The sequence below is a fragment of the Lissotriton vulgaris genome, chromosome 4_1 (assembly GCF_964263255.1).
Source record: "Lissotriton vulgaris chromosome 4_1, aLisVul1.2, whole genome shotgun sequence".
NCBI classification, from domain to species: Eukaryota; Metazoa; Chordata; class Amphibia; order Caudata; family Salamandridae; genus Lissotriton; species Lissotriton vulgaris.
In genome coordinates, this window is record NC_141691.1 from 1,184,462,143 (window position 1) to 1,184,472,457 (window position 10,315).

General features: G+C 48.9%; 1 protein-coding gene across 1 annotated transcript; it reads right to left on the reverse strand.

Moving 5' to 3' along the window:
• Positions 1-5,557: 5,557 nt before the first annotated feature.
• Positions 5,558-9,790, reverse strand: LOC147723022 (uncharacterized). Its single transcript, XM_086967428.1, has 2 exons — positions 9,344-9,790; positions 5,558-6,169 (listed from the first exon to the last, which is right to left on the reverse strand). Exons 1-2 carry the CDS (start codon positions 9,788-9,790, stop codon positions 5,558-5,560), a joined length of 1,059 nt encoding a protein of 352 aa, XP_086823554.1.
• Positions 9,791-10,315: the final 525 nt, after the last annotated feature.

The window sequence follows — 10,315 nt, forward strand, 5'->3', positions numbered from 1 at the left end:
AAGCAGGGCGATATTGCCTCCAACCTCCATCTTTAAGTAGCGGCTTTAACCATCTTATCCTTTCGATAGAGTAGAACTTGCAAAATAAAACCACATGTATTGTACTTTGTTGTGATGCACCGTCACAAGGGCATTGGGATAATACTCTCGTCCAGTCTTTAATATTTGGGTACGAATTTAATGATGGAAAGTTCCAAATCTAAATCTGGTCATGAGGAATCTATTGTATCTGCTCGAAACAAATTGCAGATATGGTTGGATCTTACACGTGGTTATTATTAATTGGTGATGGATCACCGTAGATTTGTTCATATCAAGTGCTAATCTGTTTTCTTCCAAATGGGTCATAATGACTCCTTTGAACTCTTTGCGTTTAATCACATTCAAGCTATCGGGAGGTTAAAATATTCAGGGTGGCCTATGTCTTGCATAAAATTCTCCACATACTTCAACCATGGGATTTTGCGGGCTTTATCAAATTTCATGGCATTCCTCATTATATCCCTATTGGGTGCGGCACTCTCTGTGGTCCAAATTCTGTGCAATAAAAGAACTGGCTGAGCCCTAATCAGGTCTGAAATATGTGCAACTCTGAGCTCGAAATGGCAATTTAAACTAATGTGCTATTAGGAACACTTAAGAGGGACCTTCAAAAGGTGTTTTTGGCATGCTGAATTAGCATGCAATCTTGGAATCCCCAGATTCCCGTGCCATAAAAAATTATGCTCACGCATTTTGCGCGGTATATCTTTAGCATAATTTCCAAAGGCCTTTTCCCCAATTTTTTTGAAAAATTAAAAAGAGCCACTATAGACTTTAAAAATAGTAAATACGTAGCCATAATCACCGGTGCCCAAGAGCCTGTCCTATCAAAGAGCACACCCAGGTAGCTAAATGAGTCAGTGGTTTCAACATCGCTTCCCCCTGCCTGGAATTGTCCTATCTTATATTTTGTTGACCCACACGACAACACAAAACTTTTTTTAGCATTCAATCTCAGGCCAAGCCTATCCATAAAAATAGAATAGAAAGAAAGGGCCCTCTGTAATCTGACTTGGGTACGAGCCATTAGGACGGCATCATCGGCGTAAAGGAGTGATGCAATCGGGCGGGAATTTACATGTGGCGGATCCCTGGTATGTCTCATCAACTCCTGTTCCAGGGCGTTTGATTATAGCGAGAACAGGAGTGGTGCCAACATGCAACCCTGCCTTACACCTTGTTTTATTTTAAAAGGGGCAGTACACTTGCCCTTGGTTCCATAACGGACCTTTGCAATGGCCCCGGTAAATACATTTCTTAAAAATTTAATTAAAACTGGGCCAACTTTTATTTCCTTCAGGACCCCACACAGCTTTCGTGGACTACACAATCAAAAGCTGCGTAGAGGTCCACAAAGGCCAAATAGAACTGCCCAGATTTTGCTTTAGAGTATTTTCCAATTAAAATACTTAGATTTAAAATCTGCTCGTTTGTGCCTAAACCGGCCCTAAAACCGTACTGGACTTAAAACCTCATTTTCTTTGGTCCACCCCTGCAATCGATCTAGGACAATCCTGCCTGCCACCTTCATCAAAGAGTCCAGCAGGGATATCGGACGATAGCAGGCAGGATTGTCCCGATCGCCCTTTTTGAAGATTGGGACGACAATGGATTTGGACCAAGTTTTAATAAATCCTCTCTCACAACAACCCTGCAACACCCTAGTTAAAATAGGACCCCACACCTCCAAGTTTGACTTGTATAGGTCAATCTTTATCCTGTCAGGACCGGCCGCCTTTCCACTCTTCCACCAGAGTCATTAGTATGCCTGTGGGCATGGAAGGAGTGCCATTTACAGTTGACCTAGAAAGACGCTGGTTCACCAGCTCAATCTCCTTATCGAGCACTGCAGTGGCCCACTGCAGAAACAAATCCATAGTCACCACCGAGCCTGCAGTGCCTGCTGTGGCTTCCAGGAACTGTAGTCACCTCATGTTTCCCCATATTTTACCCAAGTCAATGAGCTAAAAAATGGGTCTTTAACACAAAAACAACCAAAGTCAGTATCTACTTAGGCATAAACAGGTGGTTAGGCACTTGAGCCTTGGTGCTCAGGATACCATTTTCCTTGGTTTACTAATACTCCAGCCCTGTAACCAAAAAACAGTTTACCAATATCTATAATAATGAATATAAGGTGAGCTGTCTCCTGATCTGCTCCTCTACCACCAACACTGAAGCTGGAGCTGTAAGGTAGTCAATCTTGCGGTGACAAGATGCTGGAGTTTTGAAGTAGGTAGAAAGATAAAACCAAGAGGGTAGGCCCTGCCCAGCCTCCTTCGGTTTTGGAAAGCCCAGATAAGCCAGCCTTTGGCCCGGGCTTTGTTCGGGCGTGGACCATGCTCTCCTGCGCACCTCCCATGCTGCGGAAGCCCTGCGGGCTACTTTAGCACCTCCAGGCTCGTCCCTGAGATGTTGGCGGTGTAACAGACGCTTGGCAGGCAGGGGATTGTGGTCCTTCTGCTGGCGGAGTTAACAGAAAGCAACTGCTCCCTTCAGCTACTTTAAAAACGGCTCCTAATTAATCAACCAAAGCAAGTGCCAATGAAGAGTATGATTACATAGCACTGAGCACTTGTATAGCAGAAACTAGAAACTGGATCACACAATATTTTACCAACGTAAACTACACTTAACTTACTTCTAAGTATGAGCTGCATGCTATTCAGAACAAATTGGCTGCCAGAATCTGTCTTTGGGAGCCCATAGCAGGCCCCTCTTCACCTGGGGCCCTCTGAATTGGGCCCGTGGAGGTACCCATGGGGACCCCCTTTCCAACCATGCACAATGTGGTAGGCATCATGGGGTGCCCACTACAGGGTGCACGAGTACCCCCAGCCACGCCTTTCTTCAATGGGAGCCTGTGTTCTCATTTGGAACACAAGTACCCATTGAAGTCAAAGGGAGTCTGACTAGATCGTATCCAGGAGCATCAGGATACATTCAAATCGCTCGGTAGTACTCCCCCGATCCAAGTCGTTCAGAAGCATTCTGTGACCGATTCGGTAAGAATGCTTTCTGAACGAGATCGTAATGGGGCCCCTAGTAGTTATTGTGATATGTTATGTTATAAATTTATACAGCGCACAATTACCAAAAGGTGTCTTGGTGCTAGCAAACCAGGAACAGGCATAAGGAATTAATCAATGAACAGCCAGGTTTTAATGGCTTTCCTGAACAGTGTCAGAGAGGGAAGATTTATGATGCTAAACGGGAGGGAGTTCCAAAGCTTGGTAGCTCCCACCATGAATCTTCTACCACCCCAGAAGGACTTACAAACTCTCCGGGAAAGTATCACTTTTGCTCCTTGTGATCTCAAGCATTTGTTTGGGGAGTACCAGTTCATTGAACGTCTTAGGAACTGAGGGCCGCCCCCTTGAAGTGCCTTGTACATAATGCAGAGGGTTTTAAATTTGATCCGTTTTATTATTGGCAGCCAATGCAATCTTTTGAGACGAGTATCCACAGACTGGAATACGGGAATCTCCAAAAGAAGTCTGGCAGCCACATTTTGGATCATTTGGAGCCTTTGAAGTTGTTAAATACGTATGCCGAAATATAGTCCGTTACAGTAATCTAATCTAGAGAGGATTAGAGCTGTGACCACTGTAATCCTGCTTTCTGTGGGAATTAGTAGTAGGATTTATGGCTTTAAGGATGAAAAAACTGGAAGATGACCTGGATTTGACTTGAGCTTCAAAGTCAAGTTTATGATCTATAATCACACCCAGATTTTTCTCTTTGGGAACCGGGGTAGGTGCTGACCATAAATAATTTGGCCACCAGATTTGTGACCATGAGGGGTAGAGTTTACCAAATAGAATCACCTCCGTTTTCCCAGAGTTGAATTCAAGACAGTGGAAGCTCATCCAGGAGCTAACTACTGTCATACAGTCCCTACACCTGTTTACTGGTGGCGAAGTGTTTTCAGTAATGCTAACCACAATTTGAGTATCATCTGCGTATGACTTTAGTGCCATCCCAAAAGATTTAATAAGGGATGCCAGTTCCAAGACATACACATTAAAAAGAGTGGGACCTAAGGAAGAACCCTGAGGAACTCCACAAGGAAGTGTGAACGATGAAGAGGTCAATTTCTCTAGGGCCACCGATTGTATCCTATCCTCAAGAAAGGAAGATAACAATGTCAATGCCTTTCCGCAGATCTCTAGCGAATTCAACGTTTTTAGCAGGGTTTTATGTTCCACTGTATCGAAGGCCATCAACAAGTCAAGCAGCACCAGGGCGGCAGCACCCTCTGTGTCCATGACTGTTCTAATTTTGTTGGTGTTGTGCTCTGATCTGAGCCCAAACTGCGCCTCATCCAGTAGGTCATGCTCTAGTAGATTTGTGGCCAGTTGGGTATTCATAACTTTTTTGACCAGTTTAGCTGGCACTGAGAGAATTGAGGTTCTTCTCCATATTCAAGGGAAAGTGCCTTCTATAAACATGTAGTTAAAAATGGAAGTTAACCTTAACCCAAGTACCTCCGGGGCTTTTTTAAATATCAAGTGTGGAAGGGGATTGTAAGGGGAGCCTGATCTTATTTTAGAGATAAGAACCATGATCTCAGCTACTGTTACCTATCTAAATTCAGCAAAAATGGGTTCATTAGGACATGATACCTTTGACGTATTATGTTTATTCAAATTTGAATACGCCCTATTATCGAAGGTGATGAAAATTTGCTCAAATTTATTTTGAAAATGCTAGGCTAGATGGTCGCAAAAAGCCTGCGAGTGGTTGCTCCTTTCTCTAACTGGGGGCATAGACAGTTTGGTTACCACTCGAAAGAGGTCTTTGGAGGCGTTTTCTGCCTCCTTAATTTCCTCTGAGAAGTAAATAGCTTTTTCCGATAGGATCAATTTTTTATAGCCTGCTATTAGTAGTTTGTATTTCCCCAATTCTTGTTCACTATAATTACTTCTCCAACAACTTTCCTGTCTTCTACACTCCTTTTTTTAGTCTAAGAGTGTTGGTAAACCAAAGAGTGGACAGAGTATTCCTATTACCTGTGGACTTTTCGAGGGGAGCCATTAAAATGAACGGAGGCTAGTTCAGGTTCTCTTGGACCGTTTGTAGATGTTTGGGTAAGCTGATCGTTAAGCTGGTTGCTATCAACCTGCTTTCAGTTTCGATATCGTCCTATTGATTTGTTAGGTTGGTTGGTGTAACGGCGGGACCAGAAATGGGCAGGAGACGTGTTTTTGTTACTCTTGCTTTTAATTGCTCATATAGCGCATCTGTACAGGTTTTTCTAATTGTGGACCTCCGTGGGGATCGGCTTCTCTCTCGGTGTTGTTTCTTCCGGGTTCCCTCTTCTTTCCTTCGGACCGGACTCCGCCGCTCAGGGGGATCTGGAGGCTCCGTGCTGGCCGCCCAGGCCGATGCCGAAGGGGAGAACGAAAAAGAGAGGCAGGTATCAGAAATGCGCAGCTGTTTAGCAGGTGGAAACACAGGGATGGGGTAGTGAGGGAAACACTTAGTGTAGTGATCTTGCTCTCTTAGTTTACGGTCAAGGAGGAGGGCGAGTGCTCGTGCTTTCCCCCCTTGGGTCCTCCCTCAGGTTCCTCCCTCCCCGGTCTGCTAATAGTCGTGCTTTATCAGAAAACCACCCCAGGAAGCGTTTACGTACCTCCGTGAGCCGTACCCCTCCTGGCGTACGGCTGGGCGACGCGTGGTGTTGGCCTCCAGGCTTTCCCCGTTCTTCCTTGGGTGTCTCGACGTCTCCTTCTTCCTGCAAGGCTTGGTCCGCACGGCTCTCGGATAACCGCTCCCAGGTCCACTCTTGATCCGCCGGCTCTCCTTCGGAGCGAGGGGTCTCGTCTATCCTCCCGATGCTGTCGCTCCACTTGTCCTCGCTCTCTCCGCTTCCTCCTCTCCTCCGCACCGCTCCGCTTTCTCGTCCTTCTTCTCTCCGCTCCTCCACGCTGCTTCCCGCCACTTCGCTCCTCTTCACTCTGACCTCTCCTCCGGTGTATAGACACACCTGGGGTTGGGCGTTCTCCTCCTTTATCCACCTGTGCGACTCCTCCCCTTCTTCACCTCCGGGCTGGTTAAAGGGCCACACATCCTCTTCGTCACAACTGTAGGAGTCTGGGCTGTACCACTCCGAATACTGCGTGGGCTGTGGAAAGAAGAGGGGGGGGTCACATTGGGTCAGTTCACGCCCTGTTGCGGGGCTCCCCAGGGGGACCCCGTTACACACCTCCCCCCCTGAACGCTTCCGCTCGGGAAGCGGATGACGGGACAGAAAGTCAGCCCCAACATTGTCCACGCCACGCTTGTGGCACACTCTGAAGGAGTATGGCTGCAAGGCCAGGAACCACCTCATGACCCTGGCATTGGAGGATTTGTTTCGCGCCATCCAAGTAAGGGGCGCGTGGTCCGTGTACAGAGAGAAGGGCCGGCCCTCGAGGTAATAGGCCAGTTTTTCCACGGCCCACCGAATAGCCAGGCACTCCTTCTCCACTGTAGCATACTTCAGTTCCCGTGGGAACAGTTTCCTACTAACGAACAGGATTGGGTGGTCCAATCCGTCCCGGCCTTCCTGGGACAGCACCGCTCCGATCCCAAACTCGGATGCGTCGGTGTGCAAGGCGAAGGGACGCGTAAAATCCGGGGAATTGAGGACGGGGGTGGAGGTAATCCTTTTCTTCAACTCGTTGAAGGAGTCCAACATGACCACCGTGGGTTTGGCCAGTGTGGCCTGTTTGACTGTGGTTTGCAGGGCATCCGTGAGAGGGGAGGCCACCTGGGCAAAGTTCGGTATAAATCGTCGATAGTACCCGATTAGCCCCAAAAACGCCCGTAGCTCCTTTTTTGTGGTGGGAAACGGTGTCTCCGAAATGGCCCGGACTTTCTCCGTTTGTGGCTCGATCAAGCCGTGTCCCAGGACGTACCCCAGGTACTTCACTTTGTGAAAGGCGAGCCGGGATTTCTTTGCATTAATCTTTAGTCCCGCCTGGTTCAGGGTATCTAATACTTGCGACAGGTGTCTCAAATGGGTCTCCCAGTCGGGGCTGAATACCACAATGTCGTCTAAGTAAGCTGAGGTGAAGGACGACAGGCCGTGTAGTACGTTATTCATAAGTCTCTGAAAAGTAGCGGGGGCTCCGTGAAGGCCAAACGGTAGGACCGTGAACTCATAATGGCCTTCTGTGGTTGAAAAGGCTGTTTTATGCCGGTCCTCCTCCCTCAGCGGTACCTGCCAGTACCCTTTTGTGAGGTCTATCGTACTTATGTACTGTGCCTCTCCCAGCTTTTCTATGAGTTCGTCAATCCGTGGGATGGGATATGCATCAAACTTTGAGATGGCGTTCAGGGCCCGAAAGTCCATACAGAATCTACGTGATCCATCCGGTTTGGGTATGAGAACGATGGGGCTCGACCAATTGCTGTGCGAGGGGCGGATGACTCCTAGTCGTAACATGTCGGTTACCTCGCGGCGTATGTCTTGTCTCCTGGCTTCAGGGATCCGATAAGGCCGTATTTTCACCGTCTTTCCTGGATCTGTGTCTATGCGGTGTTCTGCCATCGTGGTTTTCCCCGGGAGGTCCGAAAACACATGTTCCTGTTTCCGCAGGACGTCCAGCAGCTCTTGTTTTTCCTCCTGTCTCAAATCATCGTTGATCACGAGCAGGGGAATCGTAGAGAGACAAGGGTTTTTATCTGACTCAGCAAGATGGACCGGGCGGGGGGGTGCCCCTAGCCATTTTTTTAGCAGGTTTATGTGGTAGACTTGCTTTTTTCTGGCGTTCACTTGTAGCCGGTAACTGGTCTTCCCGATCTTCTCCACGACTTGGTACGGCCCACTCCACTCCGCCTTGAATTTCTGTGTGGATGAGGGCAACAACACTAGCGCCCAATCACCTTTTTCCAGGCTCCTCCATTTCTTTCCTTTGTCATAAAGGGTCTTCTGTTTATTCTGGTGTTTCTCGAGATTGGCGAACGCCAGGTCCCTTAGTTTCCCTAGCTTGGAACGCAGGTTTCGAGCGTATTCTAGAGTGTTTGCGGTTTCCTCTGGGGTTTCATTTTCCCACGCTTCCTTGGTCATGTCCAGTAATGATCGTGGCTTTCTCCCATATAACATCTCAAAGGCCGAGACCCCTAAACTGCTTTGGGTTTGCCCTCGGATTACATACAAAGCAATGGGAAGCACCTGGTCCCATTCGTTACTGTTGACTTCCAGCATTTTTCTTAAGGTTGTTTTTATGGTGCGGTTGTATCTCTCTACTAATCCGTCGGTTTGCGGGTGGTAAACAGCGGTCCTGATCTGGTGTATATGAAGCACTTTACATACGTCCCCCATGAGGCGTGACACGAAAGGGGTCCCTTGGTCGGTTAGTATTTCTTTAGGGAAACCGACCCGGGTGAATAGCTCAAGCATCTTGTCCACCACGTTCTTGGAGGTGGTGGATGTTAGGGGAAATGCTTCTGGAAATCGCGTGGCATAATCGACGATGACCAGGACATAAGAATATCCCTTCTTTGTTTTTGGGAGGGGTCCAATAATGTCCATACCAATTCGTTCAAAGGGAACCCCGATAATGGGGAGGGGTTGTAATGGTACTGCAGGGGGCCTCGTCATATTTCTGGTCTGGCAAATGTCACATTGCTTGCAGTATGTCAGAGCGTCTTTGTATATCCCGGGCCAGTAAAAACTCTTCAGGAGGTTCTGGGTGGTTTTCTTTGCTCCCGTGTGACCGGCGACTAAATGAGAATGCGAAAAGAATAGGACCTGTTCGCGGAATGACACAGGCACCAACAACTGCTCGGGGTCCTCTTTCCCCCCTTGGCGGTACAACAGGCCGTTTTTGATATACAGTCTCGGATAACGCCGGGGGTCCTCGTCTTGGGTGTGATGTGCCTTCTCCCAGGCGTTGATCAAAGTGGAGTCATTGGCCTGGGCGAATTGGAAACTGCGATCCAATGTCCAGGGATCCGAGGAAGCTAAGGCCGTCACCGCTTCGGATGTTCTCATGTTTACCAGTGTCCTCTTTGTCTGGGCCATGCTCCGTTTGAACATGGACAAAAAGGCCGGGTTGTCCGTTCCGATTATCAGATCTTCAGGGAGCGTCAACAATACCCCAACACGAACCCTTACGGCTGATCCTTCCTGGGGTACTAGGGACATTATAGCGACGGGATAGGGTTTCACATCCCCGTGGACACATCGGATGTATACTTGTTCGTGGGGTATGAGCTGGTGGGGCCTTACGTGGTGGGCCTGAACTACCGACTGACGGCAGCCAGAATCCAGGAGCGCCTGCACCGGGTTACCGTTTATCCTCATACTTACGCGGTATGCGTGGCCCATCTCAGCCGAGTAGAGGACGGTGCGAGGCAGATATCCTACTTCCATCGGTTCGTCGGCTGGTCTTCTCCTGGGACAATTCCGGGCTATGTGACCCCAGGTCCCGCACTCAAAGCACTGTGGCCCCGTGTGAGGGAGGGGTTCGCTTTTCCAGGGACGGGGTTTGGGGGGTTCTGGAGCCCTCAGGAGTTTTTTCTCCGGTCTGAAGGGCGTCTTCCCCTTGTCGGACTCCAGGGCCGGCAGGGGTCTCTGTTGTACTCTAGAATAAGTGTTAGCCATCTCTACGGCTTGAGCTGTCGTCAGATCAGGATGTTGTTTTAGCCACCTCTGGGTGGCAAAGGGTAGCGCCTCTACAAACTGTTCCAAGTAAATCCGGTCCATTATTTCTTCCTTTGTACTTTCGGTCGGGCTGAGCCACTTGTCGGCGGCCATCTTCAGTCTGACAAAGAGGGTTTTAGGCGTTTCTCCGGTTACCCCTCGTTCTCGCCGGAACCTCAGCCTGTAAGCTTCCCTGTCCAGTCCCAGATGGTCCAGGATAATCCGTTTGATGTCTGTATAAGGGGTATCCCCTCTTGGATTGGCCACCTGGTAGGCGGCTTGTGCCTCGCCAACCAGCAGTGGGGCCAAAAAAAACGGCCATTTGGCCCCAGGCCAACCACAGGCTCGGGCCGCCCGTTCAAAGTTTAATAAGAAAGCATCGGGGTCCTCTCCAGGTTGATACTTTTGTAGAGAGACCCCTCCTATGGTGTGGGGTACGTTACTGACTGACACCGGGCCTGACGTGAGGGGGGGGTCCAAAGCACGGGCCGTCACGGCGGTTTTTATCAGTTCTCGATCGGCCTCTGCTGCCCTGAGTTGTTGCTCTGCCAACCTCTCCAGCCTCTCCTGCCCTTGCACCAAGGCTTGCACCACGCTCTCCATCTTCTGGTCGCAGATGGCTATGTTGCCTGCATTCTC

Excerpts from the sequence above, each read along its gene's own strand:
- LOC147723022 (XM_086967428.1), bottom strand. The coding sequence starts at position 9,790 with ATGGCCGCCGACAAGTGGCTCAGCCCGACCGAAAGTACAAAGGAAGAA. Across the intron at positions 6,170-9,343 it reads AGATGGGCCACGCATACCGC|CCCACGCAGTATTCGGAGTG; the intron begins GTAAGTATGAGG and ends TTCTTTCCACAG.